The sequence below is a fragment of the Seriola aureovittata genome, chromosome 11 (assembly GCF_021018895.1).
Source record: "Seriola aureovittata isolate HTS-2021-v1 ecotype China chromosome 11, ASM2101889v1, whole genome shotgun sequence".
Lineage (NCBI taxonomy): Eukaryota > Metazoa > Chordata > Actinopteri > Carangiformes > Carangidae > Seriola > Seriola aureovittata.
The window spans coordinates 909660-933481 of record NC_079374.1 but is presented as its reverse complement, the minus strand read 5'-3'; the positions used below and the strand labels follow the sequence as shown (position 1 = coordinate 933481).

At 44.5% G+C, this 23822-nt stretch overlaps 1 protein-coding gene across 1 annotated transcript in view; it reads right to left on the bottom strand.

Moving 5' to 3' along the window:
* The window catches only part of ttn.2 (titin, tandem duplicate 2), a 195437-nt gene that overhangs the window by 169070 nt on the left and 2545 nt on the right, over positions 1-23822 (bottom strand). The window contains exons 2-40 of the mRNA XM_056389502.1: positions 21030-21133; positions 20540-20743; positions 18888-19175; positions 18646-18728; positions 18002-18216; positions 17754-17829; positions 17098-17262; positions 16722-16901; positions 15390-15611; positions 15167-15280; positions 14332-14577; positions 13982-14038; positions 12976-13234; positions 12639-12705; positions 12340-12537; positions 11693-11835; positions 11432-11580; positions 11097-11324; positions 10625-10866; positions 10255-10487; positions 10004-10168; positions 9732-9900; positions 7924-9620; positions 7548-7829; positions 7191-7457; positions 6803-7075; positions 6436-6699; positions 6091-6351; positions 5379-5639; positions 5020-5283; positions 4132-4392; positions 3356-3616; positions 2973-3233; positions 2712-2856; positions 2460-2628; positions 1941-2172; positions 1111-1395; positions 890-1015; positions 598-786 (exon numbers count right to left, since the gene is read on the bottom strand). Coding sequence (XP_056245477.1) covers positions 598-786; positions 890-1015; positions 1111-1395; positions 1941-2172; positions 2460-2628; positions 2712-2856; positions 2973-3233; positions 3356-3616; positions 4132-4392; positions 5020-5283; positions 5379-5639; positions 6091-6351; positions 6436-6699; positions 6803-7075; positions 7191-7457; positions 7548-7829; positions 7924-9620; positions 9732-9900; positions 10004-10168; positions 10255-10487; positions 10625-10866; positions 11097-11324; positions 11432-11580; positions 11693-11835; positions 12340-12537; positions 12639-12705; positions 12976-13234; positions 13982-14038; positions 14332-14577; positions 15167-15280; positions 15390-15611; positions 16722-16901; positions 17098-17262; positions 17754-17829; positions 18002-18216; positions 18646-18728; positions 18888-19175; positions 20540-20743; positions 21030-21120 — 9292 coding nt within the window. The 5' untranslated portion in view covers positions 21121-21133. The remainder of the gene's footprint in view (positions 1-597; positions 787-889; positions 1016-1110; positions 1396-1940; positions 2173-2459; positions 2629-2711; positions 2857-2972; positions 3234-3355; positions 3617-4131; positions 4393-5019; positions 5284-5378; positions 5640-6090; positions 6352-6435; positions 6700-6802; positions 7076-7190; positions 7458-7547; positions 7830-7923; positions 9621-9731; positions 9901-10003; positions 10169-10254; positions 10488-10624; positions 10867-11096; positions 11325-11431; positions 11581-11692; positions 11836-12339; positions 12538-12638; positions 12706-12975; positions 13235-13981; positions 14039-14331; positions 14578-15166; positions 15281-15389; positions 15612-16721; positions 16902-17097; positions 17263-17753; positions 17830-18001; positions 18217-18645; positions 18729-18887; positions 19176-20539; positions 20744-21029; positions 21134-23822) is intronic.

Below are 23822 nucleotides of genomic sequence, written 5' to 3'. Positions count from 1 at the left end.
ACACAAACAACCACAAAAAGACATAAAATGTTTGTGGTTGTTGGATATTTGAGGTTGCAAATATTGATATTATTTCATATTAAAACATTTACAGTTGTTTATGTTGTAAATGAATGACACTGAATACAGTGTAACTATTGATTAAGTACAGTTGGCACCTTAGGGCCTTAGTCTTAAGCCCTCCCCTGAGCCTCAGTCTGCCTCACCCCGAGTGGTTTAACCAAATTTAGCCTCTTAGTGTCTTTTCACCTTCAGACCTCTGAACTGATGCTCACTGGGATGAGTGCTGGAGTGTCAGTTAGATAAAGGACTGTGCTGTCATCAGGTGTCGAAACATGACTGACACATGGGTGACAAACGAAAGTAAAACCAACGTAAAGATTATTATATACTGCATGTGTTTATGTATATTTATATTGAGTTTAGAGATGTCTGCACCTTTATTGAAACTGTAATCATATCTACACTCATTGTTTTCAGGTTTTTCTTTTAGTTGTTCATCCATCTGTTTAGCTTCTGTTATTTACCAAAACATTCTTTATTTTCCAGGTACGCCCCAGTGTGGGGTGACAACTGCTTTTTCTCTGACAAACTCACCGTCGAGTGTGAGAGTGGCGGAGCAGGAGACGGTCCCAGCGTTGTTTGTGGCCACGCAGGTGTACTCGCCCTCGTCCTCCGGGTAAACCCTGGAGATCTCCAGCTGGCAGCTGTCGTCAAACTGAGACATCTTGAAGAAGTCTGACTGCTTGATCTCCTTCTCCTTGTGGAACCAGCTGATCTTCACATCTGGACGGAGATAAAATGCGGTTGCAGGAAGGTGTTTGGTGTTTGTGTCGTTTCATGTATTTATTCTGAAAATAACTAAGATCTAAGACTTTTAATGTCTTACCGTCTCCGCGGACTCTGCACTGGAAGCGAGCCGGTTCTCCCTCGCCGGTGGAGGTGCTGGCGATGGGCAGGATGCAGACCGGAGGAGCAACAGGAGCAGCTGAGTCCGGAGAAACCACCTCTGAGACTGCAACACACACACACACACCTGCATCTACACATGTCCTGTCTGAGACATCTCCCTGTTCATGTTTGCTCCACAGCTGTAACACCCTGCTGTACCTTCCACATTGAGCGAAGCGGTGCTCGTGGCGGTGCCGCACTCGTTCTTGGCCTCGCAGTTGTAGACGGCGGCGTCCTCGGGGAAGACCTCAATCAGCAGCAGCGTGTGCTCGTTGCCGTCGTGGAGGAACTTGCACTTGAAGCCTGGAGAAAGAGCCTGGGAGTCTTTGTACCAGAAGACCTGAGGCTGAGGGACGCCGCTCACCTGCACCGAGAAGCGAGCCGGTTTACCAGCCTCCACCGACTGGGGCTCCATGTGACGGAGGATCTGAGGAGGTTCTGGGACTGAACCAGGCAGGAAATAAAAGACTGGGTGAGTCGACACCGAGGACAACGGTTATTAACTCTCACAAGAAGCTTCAAGGAAGTTTTTTTTGGTTTGTTTTTTTTGTGTCCTTTTTGATACAAACAACAATCAAACTGAAAATCACAGTATCTGAGGATTGGTATTTATCAGTCGCAGAGGAAGAAACAAATGTGTGTATATGTGAATGAATTATAGCCCTCTGACTTCTATTCTTTGAACAAGCTCCAATGTGACTTCTTGGCTTCTGTACGCTGCGTCCCGTTCTCCAAATTAAACCCAGTCAAGATCAAGAATATCTCATATTATATCTCATTAAGATGCTGTGTGACCCTCCTGCTCTGCCTGTGATATAACGTTGATGCAACTTCCTGCTTGAGGCAACATCTGATTAGCTGGATATAAATAAGGTCTCCAGATTCCTGATGGGACTCTGTAGAGTGAATGCGACACTAGGGGGCGCCATCATGAAAACAAAAAATATAAAACATGCATTTCTCCCTTTGGCTTCTGATTTGGTGCTTACTATTGACTCTCAGGTGCATGGTGCTCCTGTTCTTGCCGGCGATGAAGGTGTACTCGCCGGCGTCGCTCCTGTAGGTCTCGGCGATGGTGAGGCGGTGCAGCTTCCTGATGGCCACGTAGTTGAACCTCTCCTCCGCCGAGATCTGGATCTCCGCGCCATTCCTCAGCCAGCGACCCTCCACGTCGTCCTCGTTCACCTCGAACTCAAAGGTCGCTCTGTGCTTCTCCAGAACCTGAGAGAGAGGAAGGGGGGATTTTGATTCAGATGCATCATAAATCATCTGAAATTTACACTGTGAATGAACGCGGTGATTTAAAGGAGTAGTTATCTATTTATTGGTATTTAAAGAAATAGTTCAACGTTTTAGAAAATCCACTTCCTCTTTCTTGACAGAGAGATGCTAAGATGAAAGTCGAGAAGTGTTTTCTCTCTTTTATGTTTTAAGTCTGTTGTCACTTTAAAGTCAGTCCAGATTTCATGCACATCGATCGTTGTGGTTAAAGCTGACGTCCGTCTCACCGTGATTTCCCGCTCCGCTGGTTCGGAGATCCGGATGTCGCGTCCCTCCACATTCAGCTGAGCTTTGGAGACGCTCGATCCGGCCACCACCGAATACTCTCCGGCGTCGGACATGCGAACCGTCTGGATCATCAGACGGTGAACGTACTTCTCTGCGGTCACGGTGTACCTGTGAACACGACGCAGGAGACTCTCAGCTGATGTTGAAAAAACAGCAGCAGAGGATACAGACAGGTGTGAAGACTGACGTACCGTTCCTCGGACATGTCCAGCTCCTGGCCGTCCTTCATCCACATCACCTGGATATTCGGCTCAGAAACCTCACATTCAAAAATGGCCTTCTTCTTCTCTGTGATTTTTATGTCTTTGATTTTCTTGGTGAATTCAATCAGACGAGCTGGAAACAACAAAAAAAACAGTGAGAGAAAATACACGTCAAATGCACAAAGCGAATTAATTTGTTTGCTAACAGACTTCCCAGCATGCATTGCTTGAGAGCATGTTTTACATTACCTTCGACGAACAGGTTGGCGGCGGTGGCGGCGGAGCCGGCCACGAACTGATACTCTCCTCCGTCTCCGAAGTGAACGTTTCGTATGGTGAGCGAGTGCGTGAGCTGCCGGCTGCGGACCTGACATCTGTCCGACGACTTCACCTCCACGCCGTTCTTCAGCCACTTGTAGGTGATGCCCTCGTAGTTGACGGTCACCTCAAAGGTGATGGTGTCTCTCTCCTGAGCGTTCAGGTCCTTCAGCATGGAGGTGATCAGGATGGCTGCAGGAAAGTACAGGGCAGTGAAACGACTGAGACAATATTTCAAATTGTATATGATTACAAATTCCACTTTGTTAATCCTCTTTAGACATTATTTTGGGGTTTGATGAACATGGTCTTACGGTTAACGGTGAGCGTCGCGGAGACTTTGTCGTTCCCGCAGATGAAGGTGTACTCTGCTGTGTCGTCCCTGCTGGTGTTCATGATCTTCAGCTGGTGGAGTTTTCCTTGAACCACGATCCTGAACCTCTCGCTCATTTCAATCTCCACGCCATCCTTCAGCCAGGTGGACGGCACGTTGAAGTGAGAAACTTCACACTCAAACGTGGCCACCTGAGTCTCTGGGACCTCCACGCTCTTCATGGGTTTGGTGACTCGCAGAGCTGCAAGGGACAAAGATAGAATTCAAAGAAAGAATATTTAGTTAGAAATAACAACTTTTCACAAAATTGTAGTTTGTACAAATTGGAAAATATCTAGCAAATACAAATTACAAATAAAATTATATTTTATCGCAATTCTACTCTCTTACTTTTTAAATAATACACAAAATGCCTAAACACCTATGAATTGAAAAATCTGTTATGACTAATAAACATAAAATAGAAACAGACTACAAATAATTAAAAGTATCATTTTAAAAATGTAACTATAAAAACTTTTTACTGAAAAAGTTACAAAAACAACATTACAAAAGGACAAATTATGTTATTTCATAACATCATGATTTATTTATTTATTTATTTTTGTGATTTAAGAACAAAAATTGGAATTTTAAACATTTTACTAAATTTATAATCATATCAAATTTAAAGATCCATTTATTCTTTTCATTTACTGTTTCATTGTAACCGTTCCATTATGTAGATGTAATAATTTGTATCAGAGTGTGACGTACCCTCCACAGTGAGCGTGGCGCTGCACTGCAGGTGTCCCACCACAGCCGTGTACTCTCCCGCGTTGCTGCTGTCGACGTTTTGCAGGATCAGCTTGTGAGCTTTCCTCTCCGACAGAATTTTACACTTTTCGCTTGACTTCAGCTCCACACCTTTAAACATCCACTTGACGGGGATATTGTCATGTGAAAGGCTCATCTCAAAGGAGGCGGTGCTGTCCAACAGTGATGTCACGTCCTTTATCTTCTTCACAATCTTGATTGCTGCAGAAACGAGTCGCAGATCAAAGTTATCAAAAGTTAAAATATTAAAATGTAAAACAGTAATTTGTTCCAAGATGACGACGTCTGATAGTCTCATTCTACTGTTTGATTATAGATTATAGGCCACTCCCCTGTGATCATGTTTTATCTATAATAACATATACTTTATTTACCATGTAGAGCAAGCTGAGGAAATCAGTTAAAGGTGTTGATGTGGGACTTTATACATTATCTGTAGAAAATTTACATTTTTGGGAAAGATTTCAATAAAAATTAGTTGTTACAAAATCACTTTGCATGTAATCATTTATTATTATCCACATATTTTTATTATTATTATTATAATTCATTATAGTTTTATTCATTACATCTATTTTTTTTACAACCTTCACTGTTCTATAATAATATCTAAAGTGATTATGATTAGAAATTTGTATATTGATGATGAGTCAGACTTGCAACTGAGTTTGTGGTGAAAAAAAGACGCCATGCACGTGGGATAAGGACAGTTTAAAAGCTGATAATCAAAGACAAAAACATACGCATATAAAATAGGTAAAAATATAAAAAATTAACCTGCAGAGAAGTTTTTAAATAAATAAATTCTAGTACATCAGTGATACTCACTCTCTACGTTGAGTCTGGCATTGGCGGACAGTTTTCCCAGCTTGAAGGAATAAACTGACTCGTCCTGTGTGTTGCAGTCCTTCACCTTCAGGGTGTGGACCATGCCCTCGGAGGTGATCTCGTACTTGTCGCTGTTCTGCAGCTCCACTCCGTTCTTGATCCACTGGGATCCTTTCACGTCGGGGTGGGTGAGCTCCAGCGTGAACACCGCCTCCTGGGTTTCCGTCACAGTCTGGTTTCTGAGAGTTTTCTTGATCTTCACCGCTACAAGACAGGAACAAAGAACTCAGTGTGTACACAACAATAAATTTAGACAACATATGATATATAATGTGAAGTAGCAAGAAGCCGGCACTTACCCTCCACTCTGAGGTTGGCGGTTGTTTTGGAGTTGGCCACCTGGTAGGTGTACTCTCCGACGTCCTGCGGTCTGGTGATGACAATGATGAGGCGCCTGACGGCTCCCTTAACCTCACTCACCACGTTCTCATTGAAGTCCACGGGCTGACCTTCCTTAAGCCACTTACCCTCGGCGTCGGCGTTGGCAACTTGACACTCAAGCTCGGCTGTCTGAGACTCCGCCACCGTCACGTCCTGCAGGGGCCGTGTGATGGCTCCACCTGGTGGCAGCACAAGGACACACTTAGTTTTAAGATTCTCAGGCAACAGAGCATTTCCCCTTTAAGTTTCCAGAACGTTATGTTGTGGACTGTGTGCTTCACGTCTTGGTTTCCTGTTCCTGCCAGCTTTACCTGTGTTTTGATCAATTGCCTGTTAATCAGATTTTAAAATGCTGTCTGTGCTTCTCTGGTTTTGACCCCGCCTTCCTAACTATCCCATAATCCTTTGTTCCACTTGTTTAATAAATCATTGAACTCCATCGCTCTGCTTCTGGCATTTAGGTCCAACCCCCTTTGTTCGTGTTACCGTGCTTGGTTAGGACAGGACCGTATCTGTAAACATTATCTCACTAGCCCATATTGATGCAAATCATTGTGGATTGTGAAAATTAGTTCATTTGAACGTTGTTGGGCAGACACCTAAATAAGCTGTTAAAGAGTTCAGACGTACCGGAGACGGTGAGCGTGGCGCTGGATGTCTTTTCACCAGCGTGGAACATGTACTGGCCCTCCTCATCCTTCATGGTGTCAATGACAGTCAGGGAGTGAGCCTTGCCCTTAGACTCCATCTTGTGTTTGGGTCCAGGTTTGAGCTGCTGGTTCCTGAAGGTCCAGACCGGGTCAATACCAGGGTGAGAAACTTCCACATTAAAGGTGACGTTCTGGGACTCGGAGCACACTCTGTCCTCCATATGCTTCACAATGTGCACCTCTGTAACAACAGCAGCACGGTGAGAACATGAAACTGGAAGTGGAAGCTAAAAACAGGATGATTGGAAAATAAAATTGGTCTTACCTTCGACAGTCAGGTTGCAGCTGGTGTCAACCTTGCCGACTACCAGTTTGTAGTGCCCTCCGTCGGAGGCGTGGGTCCGGGTGAAGACCAGACGCTGCTTGGCTCCCTTTGCCACCATCTGGATTCGGTCACTGGGCAACAGCAGTTTGTCGTTGTGGTACCATTTGACCGAGCTGATGTCCTGAGCAGAGATCTTGGCCTCCAGAACAGCTTTGGTGCCCTCGATGGAGGACACGTCCTTCAGTGGCACCACAATGTCAATAGCTGTAAGGAAATACAATAAAATGATCATCAGAGATGTTCGAGGTGTTGTGGTGATGGTTACAGTTGGGTGTCACTTAGATCTGACACTGATTCTGACTCTTACTTTGAACATTGAGTTTGCCTGAGGTGGAAATGTCTTGGGCGGGAACCACGAAAGAGTAGGAAGCAGCATCTTCTCTGCTGACATTCTCCACCAGCAGCTTGTGAACCAGTTTGTCGATTACAATGTGGATGCGGTCCGAGGCGGAGATGGCCTGGCCGTTCTTCATCCAGGTTCCCTCAACGTTCTCCTGGGAGAACCTCACCTCCAGCTGAGCAATGTCACCCTCACAGACCGTGAGGTCGGTCAGGGGGTGCATCAGGGTTACCGGGCGCACTAAAGGTGGAGAAACCTCATTATGATCACATCACACTACAGTTACCACAATATGCAACAGCTACCTTCATGTTTCTGAGGCCCACAACTATGGTAACTCAGTAAAGATGCTTACATTTCATCTTCAGTGAGGCACTGGTCCTCAGGTCTCCACATACAAAGGTGTATTTCCCCTGGTCCTCTTTCCTGACATCTTTGACAGACAGGGTGTGTCTTCCTCGGCGGGAGGACATGATGTATTTACTGCTGGGAGAGAGCACCTTGTCTCCAAAGAACCAGCTGCCTTCAGCGTCCTCACGAGACAGCTCAACCTCAAACTCTCCAGCGTAGGTCTCTGGTACCTCAATGTTCTCCAAGTGTTTGATGAGGTCCAGGGCAGCGCCTGGATACAGAACAATATCAAGTTATCCACTAATTCACCCAAAAAAGACCAAATAACAGCAGATGTGAAGATACTGGGTGTAAAGATAACCTTCTACGTGAAGCCTTGCGCTTGTCCTGATGCTCTCGTCATCTATGACCGCACAAGTGTATTCGGCGTCATCCCTCATTTCAATAATCAACACAGACAGGAAGTGGACCTTTCTGTCTGAGTGCATTCTGTATTTGTCTCCGGAAAAGATCTCCGTGTTGTTCTTGAGCCACTTGACTTTGACGAAAGGTTCATTCGTTTCACATTCAAAGGTCACCATTGTGTCCTTCTCACTGGCACTGGCATCCTCCAGGTTCTGGGTAAAGCTAACTGTCGCCTTGGCTGCAATGAGAAAATATGACGTGAGATTTCAAAATGAATCATGACAAAGACAATGAGAATGTCACTGGAGAAATCTGGTATAAAGTTACTGTACCTTGTACAAGCAGGAAGGCGTGGCTTGAGGCCTCTCCAGCAATATTGATGGCTTTAACCATGATGCTGGCAGAATCCTCTACTGTGACATCTCTGATCACCAGTTCACACACATGGTCCTCAGGCCAGTACCAGTAGATACGGTCTGACTTTTCCAACTGAATGCCATTCTTGAACCACTGGCACTCTGGTTCTGGTCTGCCCACGACTCTGAGTCGGAAACGGACTTCATCCATTGGAGCAACGGTCTTGCTAGCGATGCGCTCCAGGATCCTGGGTGCTTCCATGCTGGGGGAGAGCTGGACTCTCTCTGGCTTGATTGTGGGGATGGTGACTTTGCCCTGTTCCTCCAACCTCTTCCTCTCGGCCTCTTCTTTCTCTTTCATGCGATGAAGCAGCTCCTCCTTAGTCTTCTTCAGGAGATCTTCATAAGAGTCATCCCTCTTGCGAGACTTGAACTCCACAGCAGAGATGGACTCGTAGAAACCTTCCTCTGTCCTACGCTTGAACTTGCTCTTCAGCTCAGCAGACTCCTCTGAGGTTTTCTCGCGAACAACTCTTTGTGTCTTACGAAGCGTAACAACTTCCCTGTCCTGTGCGGCCTCGGCAGATCGGTCGACCTTCACAACATCAAATCCAACTCTGCCAGTCTCGTGTGCAGCCTCTGCGGCCTTCGCTTCCGGAGCACGACGCAGGACAGATCTGAAGTCCTCTTTCTGTTGGATCTCCAGCTTCACAGTGTGCTCAGTTGTGCCCAAGGGATTGTCTGCAACCACCCTGACCTCTCCTGCATCATAGGACTTGATGTCGACAATCTCTAAGTAGTAAATACCGTCATAACGAAGTCTGTATCTCTTGCTTTTGCGGATAAGTTGTCCGTTAAGGTACCAGTTAACCTTGGGTGCTGGATAACCAGTCACTCTGCAGCGGAATCGTGCAATGTCGCCCTCCAGCACTCTGGCTGGCTCGGGAAGCAGGACAATATCAGGTTTGGTCTTTTCAGATTCATCGTCAGTACTGACTCCTGCAGGTCCTCCTTCATGAGCCATGCGCTCAATCTCATCAATTCTGTGCGCTCCCTTCCTGCCTTCAGGAAGCTGTGATTCCTCAACAAGACCTTTCTCATCCTTGACGATCAGGGTGGCTGAGGTCTGGTCAACTCCAAACTTGTTTGAGGCTCTGCAGGTGATAACGCCACTGTCTCTAGCGTAAGCAACTTCATAGTCAAGGCTGCAGTAGCCAAATTCATTGACCATGCGCAACCTGTTAGCGGCTGCCAGGGGTTTGCCATCATGCAGCCACTCCACCACCATGGTGGGGTCACCAATAGGGGTCAGTCTGCACTCAAAATGAGCTGGACCGAAACGCTTCATCCGGATAGAGGTCAGCTTCTTCTTGAACAGCGGTTTCTGCTGCTTCTCTTTGTCGTAAAGGTCGCCCTCCTCCCACTGCTCTTGACCGTATCGCATGTGAAGGGGCTCCAGCTCCGGAGCTGCAATCTCTTTGGCCTTGTAGGTTCCTTTGGGAATAATGAGCTTCCTCTCAGCTTGAGGGGCAGTAAAGTCCACCTCAACGTTGACTCTGCAGCGAGTTGTGTCTCTACCAGCCTTGTTAATGGCTGTAGCTGTGTACCAGGCACTGTCTGAGCCAGCTGCTGAGGGAATCTGGAATTTGGCCTCTCCTTTAGTACCATCGATCCTGAAATACGTAACCATTCAAATATATTAACCGGAACATTTAATTCACTACTGTGCAGTTTTACATAGCTGTTTCAGAAAATAATTCATAGCTAAAATTTAGGATACATACTTGATGTGTGGGTGCTTCTGTGGTGTGATAATGTCACTGTTCTTCAGCCAGACAATATCAGGCAGGGGGTTTCCAATGGCTTTAACAGCCAGTTCAACCAGAGTTCCCTGCTTCACAGTGATGTTCCTCAGCTTGTCAGTGAACTGAGGGCGTGCTACGCTCTCCCGAGCTGTGGATGGTGAAATATGATAAAGAACAAGACAGGATTTAGTAACAGCTAAAGCTTAAAAAGTCATCTGGGTCAGTCTAATAAATCTGTGATGCAGACTTACCGTCAACAGTAAGATTTACAGAAATAGAGGTTCGTCCAGCTCTGTTCTGAGCCACGACTGTCCATTCTCCAGAGTCTTGCGGCATGGCCGGGACAATGATCAGGGACTGAATACCGTCCTCTTTAATCACTATCTTGTGGGTGTAGTCATTGACCACTTGTTGTCCTGGGCAAAGCATAAATGGTTTAACAAGCGGCAGAAGCAACAGATAAAGAGCGTTTCTGGAATATGTTGAACCTTGTTACTCTTACCATTGTGGAACCAGTATGTGTCGGGCATGGGTCTGCCAACAACCTTCAAGTCAAATCTGGCAGTTTGCCCCTCGGAGCATTTTATTGAGGAAGGCTTCATGACAAACACAGGTTTGTAGAGTCTTTCCAGCTGAGCCTCATCTGTCTCTTCGAGCCTACGGGCGGGAGAACGTCCAGGAGAACGGCTGGAAGAACGACCAGGTGAGCGGCTCAGAGAACGAGGAGATGTGGACCTGAGAAAGGCGCAGAGTCATCAGTCTAAAGGTGATGTGCTATAGGTAAAGCTTTAGGGTGTTTTCAGTTTAAAATGTGATTCATTGCTAATACAAAAATGTCAAACAATAACCACTTTTAAAACTTTGATGCTTACCTGATTCTCTGCATTGCCGGCTGTGGTGTGTATCTCTGAGGTGTTACAGCTCCGGACGGCTCCACGTACAGCTTCCCAGAGCTGACAGCATTTCCTTTCATGTTACTGGCAAAGGCGGTGTACACGCCTTCATCCTCTGGCAGCACCACAGGTACACGAAGGCTGGCTCGTCCATCCTGAAGAACCTCCATCTGGTAACGGCCACCAGCTCTGATGCGCTGGCCGTCTTTGTACCAAACAATCTGGCAGAAGACAGAAAATCATTTTACTCACCAATATAACTTCTCAGTATGAAGCACTAGAGAGTTTTTAAAACATCATTTCACAGTTGTTCAACCAGGCAAATACTAATCAAAAGCAGGAGCCGCAAAGGCTACAAACAAAACTATGACATTTGAAAAACTTTGGTTTGCTAATTTTATACTAGATTTTTACATTGAGATATTTTCCTGCATCATTTTAAACTAAATACCTTAGGCAGTGGATTTCCACCCATCTTGCAGTGGAAAGTAACGCCCATTCCGTCCATAATGCGGTAGTTTTTGACTGGTGTGTCAAAGGCCGGCTGCACTGCCTCCTCTTCTGCTGCAGTCACCATCAGCTCTCCGTCCTCTGTCACCAGCTCTCTGTAGGTAATCCTCATGATACGGAGCTCAATCTCCTGAATGATCCTCTCCTCAAAGGCTGAAATGAGGAATTCCTGCAAAAAAAGTTTTTAATGTTTAATAAGAAATATGAACTGGGATTACTGAGACTTCTTTATAATCTTGTTTATCACAGAACTACAGATCTTTACAAAGAATGTACCGTTTCTGAGACAAAGCTCATGGGGGTCGTCACCCTCTTCTGTTCCAGCTCGTATTGGCTCACAACCACAGAGGGCTCCTGGACCACTGTTGTTGTTACTTCAGTTTTATACGTCACGTCATGTTGCTTCATATAAGCTTCATATTCCTCTGTAAAAATAGATGCACAAACACTGTGAGCAAAGACAGAAGAGGCCTTTTGAAGTCAGGCGTTCAGATGGGATAAAAATCCCTGGATGGAGAAACAAAAGGATGCCAGTACCTTCCTCCAGCAGGCCAGCGGAGACCGAGGCTTCCCCGTGAGGATTCTTGACGAAGATGGAGTATTCTCCAGCATCATCAGCAAACGTCATGGAGATCTCCAGTTTGCATTCTCCAGTCTCCTTCTTGTAGGCGACTTTGTATCTGATGGCAAAACACAAAACAATAGTTAAAGTTGTGGTCTGTAAACAAAGAGATCAGCAAACATCAAAGAGAGAAGCTGCATATCTCAACCTGAACTTTGATGTTGCTTTCTTGTTCAACTTTTTCTACGTGGGGAAGATTTGATTTGTCTCTCACCAATTAATAATAACTGCTTTATCCTATACAGCCACTCTGATATTTTAAAAACTAAAGTTGTGTTAACTAACATGCTGTCAAATTAATTAAGTTACAATAAACACTTATTACTGTGAATATAAGCTAGCACGAGATGAGGAGTCCATTAAATCAACTTAATAGATCATGTTAATCAACAAAGTTCACATGACCTGTTAAAATACATGAAAATGTTTAAATACTGAAGGAAAAATAAATGAGAAGGAAATATTTTTATTTATAAATGTACAATGCGTGAAGCTAACAATCTTGCTGGCTAACATTGTCTAACTAGCTAAGTTAGCTAACCACTTTTGGGGAGATTTGTACCTGTATCCAGTAGTGAGCGGCACACCGCTCTTCTTCCAGATGATGTGAGGTTTTGGGTTTCCTCCGACCTGGCATTCGAAGACGACACTTCCTCCCTCCACCAGCTTCTGAACAGTGGGTTTCTTGATGAAGAAGGGAGCAGCGGACTCTCCTGTAGTCACCTCTGCCACCATCTGTTCCTTTGTCTCTACAGCAACACTGAAGGAAACCAACAGCTCGGTCAAACACTACAACTGTGGAAACTTACAGGAAATAGTACAACAGCTGATTAGGACTGTTTAAAAAAGACTTTGACTCACGTTTTCTCTTGTGTGATTCCAATTTCAGTGACAGTCGTCTCCTCTCTGCTCTCGATTTCTTCTGACACTACAACAAAGGGTGAATTATAAAACTTATATTTTTCAAGTCACACTGACAGTTTTAAGTTTGATTTACTAACTTCCAGACATCCATCAATTTACTCCAAAAATCAAGTTAAAATTGTATTATAATAAGAGAATAAGCCTAAAACAAATTAACATTTTGTCAGAAGACAAAACTAGTCAGTAAGTCATGAGTTAAAGTGAGGTAAGAGAGACTTGTATTTACTTGGGTTACTACTCAACAGTCCTGTGTTCCTTATCTTACCACCATTACCTTTGACGAGCAGGTAGCTGGAGGTGCTGACGGTTCCCGCCTCACTGGTGGCGGTGCAGGTGAAGCGTCCGCTGTCTTCAGCGAACGCCTCGCGGATCACCAGCCTGGCAAATCCGTTCTCGTAGCTGATCTGGAAATCAATGGAGCTCTCGATCTTGTAGTCCTCTCTGAACCACATGATGACGGGAGCTGGGTGACCGCTGATCTGACACTCCAGGGTCACGGACTCGCCCTCCGTCACCGTCACGTTCTTCAGGCCCTGAACAGGAAACAGTGACACCTTCAGACTAAAGCTGTCGGTTTGTTCAAACTCGTGACTGAAGAACATGTTTCCTACATCAGGAGTAAAAATATGGGACAAGACAAAAACTAACAGAGGTGGAACAACTACTCAGATCTTTGACTTCAGTAAAAGTACAGAAGTATCACCAGTAAAATGTACTTCAAGTGTCAAAAGTAAAATTTCATCAGATTATTAATCCTGAGTCATTGATGCTTCAGCAGGATTTTACAGTAATATATTCTACAATCTCATCATGTCTTTTTATCTACAATCTTACAAAATCTTAATGCTAAAATCTGAAAAGTAACAAGCAAACTAAATATGTAAAATAAGTGTAGAGCAGTAAAAAGTAATTGTTGTTACTTTCCACCACAATTATTTTCATTATTATTTATAATTATATTATTAGTTTAATGTTTTAGTGAAATAGAAATAACCCTTCGTTAACACAAACTGCTGTTGAACCACATTTCATAACGATCCATCCAGTAGCTGTGGAGATATTTTACTAAAACCCAAAAACATCGAACTCTGGTGGCGCAGGAGGAAAAGTCAGAGGATGAACAGACTAGTCAGATTCATCCTCTGGGGAACACGACTGGAAGTCCATCCAGCAGCTGGTGAACAGTTCAGTCTGGATCAAAGTGATGGACCGACGCTGCCGTCACCAAAAAGACTTTTACAGTGTTTCTATTTTGAAGGAAGGAAACAGGAAGTACTTACAGCGATCAGAGTGGGAGGGACCACAGGCTCCTGGGCTCTCGTGGGCACAGCAGCTGCCTCCTGAGGAGAAACAACAGCAGGAGTCAAACACCATGACACACGTGAAACATCATGTGACACGGTCTGTGAGGATGGAGGGAGAAGCCAGTTAGAACAGATAAAACCCTGAGGAGAGAATGGAGGGATCAACATGTGAAGACAGGAAGAGGAAGAACAGGGTTCTTCATGAGGCAGGTGAAGGGCAGCGTGTGATTGGCTGCGGTGAAGAGGGGGAATGCAGTTGACAGTCCACACGGGGGTTAAATTGGGGGAGGTGAAGTGTGTGTGGGGGGAGGGGCTGTCGGACCAACCTGAGGCTCCCAGTCCTCAAACTCCTCTTCACTCACTGCGTAAGCCCCGCCCTGCTGTAACTCAACCTGACTCTGATATCTGACGTCTTTGAACGGTGGGGGGAGGGGCTCCGGCGTCACCCGCACCTCCACCGCCGCCCTGCGAGATGGACTGGGAGACTTGACGGGCTTGATGACCTTTCTGCGGGCGGCGGGGGAGGACAGCTCTTTGTGCAGAGTGGCGATGGCAGAGCCGGCGATGGACACCTGACCGAGCCAACGAGAACAGTGTTAACAGACTGTCCACGACCAACGGGGGAGGGGTTAGTGAGAGCCGAGGAGAGTTGGAGTTAATGTTGAACTAGGCCATAAGTCCTAACACAAAATATGACGCCCACTCTACAAAGGTTACTGAGAGTTTAACTTTTCACTGATTTATTCATCTCAACAAGCTTCATTTATCTGAACATATCACAAATGTTAATTGAGTTTAATTTACAATAAATAATTACAACTTAAATCAAACTAACAACAATAGATTTAGCAGAGTTTAAGAACCTGCCTGTCGTCTCTCAGGACACCTGGAGGTTTGATTTACTGAAACTTCAACCCAATAACAACTGAATGTAAAGTTGATAAAAGTAGAAATTCCGGGATGAAACAGGGACATGTTGTTTCTGCTTCAGAGAGAAAAGCTGATGAAATATATTTTAGGATGGTCACTGTGAGCAGCACGTCAGAGTGAATCACACCACATCACAGCACAGTGGAGACTGCATGTTAAGATGTGTGTGTGTTAAAGATGAACATGGAGGTTTGTGGATGACGACGGCGGGCCTGTGGTTCCTCTCCTTACCTCGTGGCTCGCTTCATGTTTAGGGACAGAAACTTTAGAGACTGTGAAATGTGGGACTGAGGACGCGGAGACACCAGAGTCCACGTAGGAGGAGATTTCTGTTGTTCTCTGAATCTGGAGAACCAACAGAGTTTCATGGAGCGGTTAAGAAAGCTCAGATTCTGAGATTATTATTATCAGAAATCACATCATGGCTGATATGGACTGAGGAAACTCCCCCGACCTGGGAGACCTGGACTCTGTGCTGCTCTGAGGTCACGGCAACGGCAGCCGCTGCTGTAGCTGCGACAGTTTGTTTCTCTGCCGCCTGCTGCCTTATCGCCACCTCCACAGCCTCCTCCTCTTCAGCTCCACCGCCCTCTGCATGCACGGGCTGGCGGACGCGAGCCAGGTCGACGGCGGCCACCACTGTGGCCACCGCCCCGGCTCTTTTCCCTCCCTCAGCCTGGAGACACAACAAGCAGCACATAGATCTCAGCACATCCATGGCAACGTGACAGGAGGAGGAAACTCGACCAGAAGCCCCAAAGACCAAAGAATAAATACTCATACATTAAAGATACAAGAGAAGAAGAATATTCTGAATCGATGACATCATGCTTCATGCACCATTAGAGTGAAACATGCACTTTACTCTCATTAAGAGAAGAGAGAAGAGAAGATTGACTGAGCCTTGTGAAATTCATTAAAAACAGCAGATACAGAAAAGGTCAAGAGACGTTCAAGAAACACACCTTTCAACAACACCTTCATATTCACACTGAGTTTGTCTGATCTACAGTCTCATGATAGAACTGTGAAGCAACAAACTAAATATAAATAACAAACACAAGATTTTCAGTCACTGTGGTTGTTGGTCGACAAATAGCTCAGATGCTAACTGCTGCTAAAACCAGCTAAAAGTTTACGTCAAAATTTGGTGCAAATTTTAGTTGAATTAACAGAAAACCATTAAAGTAAAACCTGAGTGAAGCTCAGACGATGAAGCCATGATGGAGATCTGTCATATTTAAAAAAAAAAAATTTCATTTCTGTGTTTCCACCTGTTTGATCATCTCACTCAACGTGGCGTCCCACAGGGTTCGATTCTCGGTCCCTTTTAATTTAGTTTCTATATGCTACCACTGACTTACACATACTGCCACCATTATTACCCCAATGAAACACAGTTGTACGTCTCATTTAATCCACCTATCAATTTTAATAACTTATTACTTCAGAGTTCAGGCTGGAGTGTAAAACATCTGGTTTGATTTTAAACTCTTCATCAGGAAGTTAAAGAAACCTGAAACAAGAACTCTGTGCTTTCCTGTAGAAACTGTCGATTTCCAGGTCTGGACAATCTCTGTACCTCAGAATATGATCTGATGACATCTAAATATGTAATGATTTAGTCTTGAGTGGGGTAAAGCTGTCCTGGGGGGGGGGGGGGGGGGGGGGGTCAGAGGGTAGTTAAAGTGAAAAGGTTGATCCTCTGGGGAGCAGGAATGTGCTCTGATGAAGTGACAAACACTCCAGTGAACGAGGAAGAAAGAGTGAAAAAAGATGAAGTGACGTCTGAGGTGGCAGGTGGAGGGGTGATGGAAGCAGACGTGGGGGGGTGGGGGTGGAGGGGGGCGTCTACCTGTTCTCCAGACACTGCGGCCTCAGACGGCCCCCGGCTACGAGCCTGATCCACGGCTGCAACCACAGTAGCCACCGCCACGCTTTTATCGTCCGGGGAAACATACTCGTCCTGACGCATCCACATCGACAAAAACACATGATCACATGATCACATGAACACGTGATCACGTGATCACACCACAGAGCTGAGAGACGTTTCACTGGTAGTTCAATCACTCTACAGCACATCACATACTCATCAAGTTACACATTCTCATCAGGTTCTCATCATGTTCTAGCTACAAACAGCTGAATTCCGTCCTCACCTCTCTGGTGGCGGTGACCTGCTGCTCCCAGTGTTTCTCCATATGCACCTGGGCAGCGCTGCTGACACTGGTCATGCTGGTCATACTGGTCATACTGGTGTAGCCGGCTTCAGCCACGTAGTCTCCCTGTTTCCATGGCGGCAGGACTTCAGCTGCAGCTGATACCTGCGAGAGGAAGCAGAGTTTAACTGAGCTGAGATCATGAGCTGGTTCATCAGGATGAACTGAGCTGCTGCAGCTGATTCAGTTGCCAGAGGAAGACAATTTAAAAGAGCTCCAGTCAAACCTGGAAAGATGTCATTTATGTTTATTGCATGTATTAATCTGAGGAACATCAGTCAGATCTTCAGAGGGAGTCTCACACATTTATCACACTTTTCCAGCTCAACAAGCATAAAAACTTTTTGCAGTCAACAGGAGACTTTTACTGTGAAAAACCAAAAACCAAACCATGACGTTCTCTGTGTGTGATGTGGAAATTCTGATTCACTTGAAACTGGGGCAAGTTTCGTTGCATATGAAGCACAAAGGGATGAAGACCAATAAAAAATTATCTGTCCATGTGTCTTCTCTGTCTCTGACCACCTGCAGTCTTTGCTCTGACTTCCTGGTTTGGTGATGAGTGAATCCATGTGTCTGGATGTGAGTGTTCTCACCTGTTTCCTGGTCATCACAGGAGACTTGACCGGTCTGATGGGGGAGACGGACAGTCGGGTGGAGGGAGAAACAGGTCTGCAGACAACAGGATGCAGATTATAATACAGCAAAACAACACACAGCTAACGTCACACTCCCTCTGATCATTCCTGTCAGCTTCACATCTGCTCTCTGTTATATTTTGTTTTCGATGACAGTTGTTACAGATCAATATGACGCGTCAGGGATTCAGCGGCAGCGGTCATACCTGATAGGTGTGGGTGTTGGCCCCTTCACGTGTCTGACAGGTGAAGGTGACTGCTGGCGCCCTCCGGACATCTTGGAAACAAAGGAGGGCGGGGACTTGGAGGTCGGCTTTGGGGGAACCCGCGGGGGGGTTTTGTGAGCCAAATGCTGAGTCATCATTCCTCCTTCTACGTGCATCTCCATCATGGTGGAGGCCTGGAAACTCGCCTCCATTTTCTGAGGGGAGGGTCACATATTGAGTGATTTAAACATCTCCAAACGTTTTAATGAATCCTTAAAATGTAAAATCTTAAATTTAAAAAGTTCAATTCTAACACACAAACACCACCAGAGCTCCAGACTGTAGTTCATTACAATCTGTGAGATTCACAGACGCTTTAGTTAAAATCCAAAACTGCCAACTAGCAACAAGTTAAAGATCCGGAGAATCTCTGAGTCAGAGTCATTGTTTTGTTTCAGACTCAGCTCTTCATCTGTTCTCATGTCGTCATGTGACGGACTTTTGGAGGGAAGATCTAAAGATGAATAATCCAATTATTGGTTTTCTCTGCGACATCAGGTGACGTTACAGAAAAAATAGTTTTATTATGAATTTGATTATTTTGTTTGGGAAAAGATTTATTTTTTATCCAGTTTCAGTCTCACCCTCTGCACTCTGGTCTGGGAAGTCGCCATCTGGGATGTGGACACAATAGTCTTGGTTTTCTTAGTGGGCACAGCTTCCTCACCTGCAGCAGAGACACCTCGAGGTTTAGGCTGAAGGTTTATTTTAAAACACAAAATGCTCATGGTCCATTCAGAACTCTTCATTAAATCTGTTAATATCTGTTAATGTCATTTAAATGTACATGTTTCAAGATAACGACTGGATGTGAAAGTGTTGTTACCCTGAACCAGCAGTTCTGCGGTGGAGGTGGCCCGTCCACTGCTGTTGGTAGCGGTCACAGAATACGTCCCAGAATCCTCTGGGAAGGCCTCAGCGATCAGCAGACTGTACAGGTCTCCGTCCTGGAGAATCCTGAAGTCGGCCGAGCTCTGGATCTCGGCTCCCTCTCTGTAGAACTTGACCACAGGTTCGGGGATACCTGTAACTCGGACGTCCAGCCTCACCTGGCTGCCCTGTCTCACTGTGGAGCTCTGCAGTCTCTGTAGGAAGTTTGGAGGCGCCGTCTCCGCTGCAGACAGAGAATATGTCTCGTTAGGCCTGAGTTAATGAGGACATGTTTTTTTTTTTAAGTATATTTTTTTGGGGCTTTTGTGCCTTTATTGACAGCACAGTAGAGAGACAGGAGATGGGGAGGCAGAGAGAGGGGGAATGACATGCAGTAAAGGGCCGTCCGATGCGGGAGAAAAAAGTCGAACTGACTTAGAAGAGGAAGATTTCTTTTATTTTGAATTTCGAGGATAAAGTTGAAATGTTGAAGTCAATCCCCCCCCCGTCATTTTCTTTGCCTGTCAGTCGCGCCGTCATCCTCCCAAGTGTCAATACAACCATTGACAGCAACACCGTGCAGCTTCAGCTCATCGAACAAGTCGATGTGCCGTAGCGCGTGACCTTTGTTGCCGTAATGCCTGATTCTCAGACGCCGAGCCCGCCTGAGCTCCACGCCTTCAGGATCAAACAACATGATCGGTTGTCTTATTGTGAATTCTGAATCACATCGTAAAACATTATCGTATTATTGGGGACACAAGTCAATGTAGAGAACAATGTGTGATTAGACATATCTGCATTTAAAATATTTATTTTAACATTCATGATGCTGGTGGGAGAAAATACAGGAAAACTAAACAAACAAGGAGTGAATGACGTAAATATGAACATGTAAGAATATGCGAGAAGATGAACTTTGACCCCTGAACTCTCATTTCACACATTCAAGCTGTTTTATTATCATCTAGTTGACATGAGATCCTCACTGGTTCAGCTTCAAGTCGTTAATCGCTTCATAAACTCCACAGTCCTCTTAAGGAAAGTTATGCTGCTGCAGCAGCTGCAGCTGGATACAGTGACACACACCAGAGACCACACACACACACACACACACACACACACACACACACACACACACACACATATAGACTTTGTCTCTTTGTGGTAAATTTTAGAACAGTCAGTCCCGACCAAGGAATCTGATTGGACGAGAGTCATTTCATGTGGTGATGTACAGAACAGCAGCACTGGGACTTTAACTCCATGTATCATTCCTCTTCACAGCTGTTCTATCAACCATTAATCAGCGTCACATTAACATCATTACCGATCTCAGATTGTAACAAACAAAGATGAAAATATTTCAGAAATATCTTTTGAATGAAAAAATGTCGTCAGGAGAGGGTGAAGGAAGAAGGTGGATCCTTCAGAAACACCAGAGGGAACGTGTAGAGAAATTGATATCTCGTGTGATATTGCTTCAGTCTCTTTGTGGTTGACTGACAGTCACTTCAACAAAGGTTCTGACCCGGAGCTGCTGACCCGCAGGTCTGTGCCTGGTGAATTCACCTGTTACCAAGAGTTTCAGTCTACCTGCGGCCTCACCTGTAACAAGGAGTTCGGCGGTGCTTGTGGCTTGTCCAGCGCCGTTGGTGGCTCTGACAGAAAATCTTCCGCTGTGTGCGGCGGTCACAGCGGGGATCCTCAGAACAGCGCGGCCGTCGCTGAACGAGATCTGAACGCCGGGCAGAGCGGCGGCGGAAAGAACCTGGCCATCACGGAACCAGCTCACCTCAGGAACTGGAGAACCTGCAGAGGAGAACCAGAGAGACCAATGATCCTTACTAACTGATGAGATGCTCTGACATTTACCAGTCCAGTCCACAGGTCCAGGACGTTTAGCCTAGCTTAGCACAAAGACTGGAAGCAGAGGGAAACTGTTAGCCTAGCATCATCTAAAAGACTTTGTTTACTCTTTAGCTTCTTTGCTAATCCTAACTTTAGCAATGATAACATTCACTCTTAATCTTACAGTGTACAGCAACTTTATTTTGTAAATCTTGCGTACAGGACGTCAGTCAGAAAGTTTTCTTACCACTAACTTGAGCCTCGAACGTCGCAGCACTACCCTCAAGTGCTACGACGCTCTGCAGCGGCTGTGTGAACGTTGGCGCCTGTGTTGTCATGTTGGTTGGCACCCTGCAGAGACGACAGAGACAAACACACACATTATATCTTCAACCACTCACGCTAGTTAATCATCTGTCCTGAACCTTAACTAATGAGCATTGTCTAAAACTAATGAGACATTAGCCACAGAAGAAATGCTAATGTTAGCGAATTAGCCATAAACACAAACTGCACTGTAAAGTAGTTGTAAACAGATCTGAGGACGTTCAGTGTTTGTTCCAACGTCTCCTATGAAGACACACATTTTACTGTATTGTCATCAGAGAACTGAAGACGTCAAGAAACTCTAAGAGACAAAATCCAGATCCTCCTCTGAGTCTAAAATAAACAAAATGCTCCTTTAAAAAGTCCAGATTTCTCTAAAAACCTTCATGTGTTTTCTCTCTGACACTGGACCTGCTGACAGCCAGACTCTGGCTGTGATAAAGCAGCAGCAGCAGCAGCAGCAGCTCAGGTCCTGGGTCTGACCCCCCTCAGGGTCTATTTTTAGGAGCTGTGTCCCTGGAGGGGGTCCAGGCTCCGCGGGGTCTGGCTGATAAACCACCAGCTGATCCACTGCAGAGCTCATAGCAGATTAAAACACCTGTTTAACTCTGGGGAACTGGTCTCAGGTTTCAGTCCCAGTCTAGTTTAGGTCTTAAAGATGATTGAAACGATAATTGATCCCATTAAAACATCATGTACAATAAGTACTCATTAAAAAAAACTTTTGATTAAAGGACACAAACGAATTGGATTTGTTCCTAATTCACCTCAAATGTTCCTTTTTGATGGATTTGGTTTCATCTTATTAACCACCAGGTTCAATCTGAGTGTTTGTGTCATCATTTCAGAATAAAATGCAGCAGGTTTCCTCTGGTGAAGCGCCCTTGAGCAACACTTCGCTCAGGTCTGGTTTGATAGTTGACAGAAGAGACAGACAGGAAATGTGGGGTGAATCAAACCAGTGACGCTGCAGGTACATGTGGAACTGTAACCTTACATTTAGACACTAAACCAGTTGTAAGTGCTCTGGTTATTTTCCCAGTGAACTGATTCATCAAAAACAGCTTCGTCCCATTATCAACATATCAGAAAAGTAGGATTTCACTCAGTAGAGCACAGTCCTCCGCCAAACTCACAATCCTACAGGTGTGTGAGATCCAGGTTATAATCTGTAAACTCACACATCTCAACCAACACCAGGAATTTCTCTGATTTCACATCAAGATTCAAACATTATTGACAAACACGTCCAAAAATTGTCTCTGTCGCAATGTTAAGGAAAGTGAAAAAATCCTGGATCCGCCACTTTAACCGGATCAGCACCAAAATGTAATGGGTTCATCGCTGGCCCCTCCCCCATCCCTCCACTAAGTTTCAGGAAAATTGGTTCAGTACTTCCTGAATAATCCAACAACTGACTAAACCACCAGAGACCAGGGAGAACACAACGTCCTCGTGGAGGTTAAAGGAACAAGCTAGTGGATATTTAAGAGGTTTTTTTTGGCATTTTGTGCTTTTAAAATAATATTTAACAATTAGTGTCAACTGACTGATAATTGATCCAGGGACGAATCCTTTCAGCCCTATTTCAAGGTTTCACACACAATGATCAGGTTTAATCAAAAACATCATGAAACATCATTAAAAATCTCAACTTCTCTGTAGCTGCTTTAAACTGAATGAAACTTGTTCCAGGAAAAGGACGTGACTGAAGTAAAACCCTCTCAGAGGACGTGAAGAACGGGAACCTCTGATAGAATTAGATGGTCGTTGAGTTTTTACAGAGCAAAACATTTAAAACTCAATTTAGTAAAAATATTCAAATGTATGTTAATTATTTTACATTTGTCCCTGTGATTGGCCCTGCTTGTCCCTGGTGTCTCTGTGCTGGCAGCAGGTCCTCCTGGTCCACGTCCAGGTCCTGGTCCTGGTCTGCTGACAGACAGACGGGACCAGCTGTGAGTGACCAGGACCTGAACCAGGACCTGAACCAGGACCTGAACGCCCTGCAGCAACAACTCTGACAAAAATCACATTTTACAGCAGATATTTATTTTTTCATGGTTTTTATTGAAACTAGTGTTTAAAGTTTATTATCCGACTGTTTTTATGGAGAAGAAATAATAAAGTAGTTTTAAGTTCTCACTCTTTCATTCTCTCTAAAGTTTAGATTCTTAGTATTAACTTAAATATTAACATAATTAGTCTAATAATCAATTAGTCAATCATCAGGAACTGCTTTGGGAACTTTTTCATAATTAATTGTTTAATCATTTTAAAGCAGAAATTCTTGTTTCTTCAACTTCTACAATATAAACTTCATATATTTGAATTTTGTTATTTAAAATTATTTAAAGGTTAAAATTGAGAGATTCTTGTCATGTTTAAATGTTTTGTTTTTTACTTTCATTTACAAAAATTATTAATATGTTAATTTACTCATTAATTAACAACATATATCAGGTGAATCCCTGAATTTGCTTTTGAATTTTGAAAATTTCTTTTCAAACTAAAATACACTCCATTAAATCATATAATTTATTTAAAAAACATGAACCAAACCTCATTAAACTTAATTCATCATTAATAAATTTGTCAAATAATTCAAATGAATGAGTAAATTAAGAGGAAAGTCTCGTTCACCTGAAAATCTGCTTAATTAATGATGTAAATTAAGACCAGGTTGTTTTTAAGAGGTTTTCAAATTCAGTCT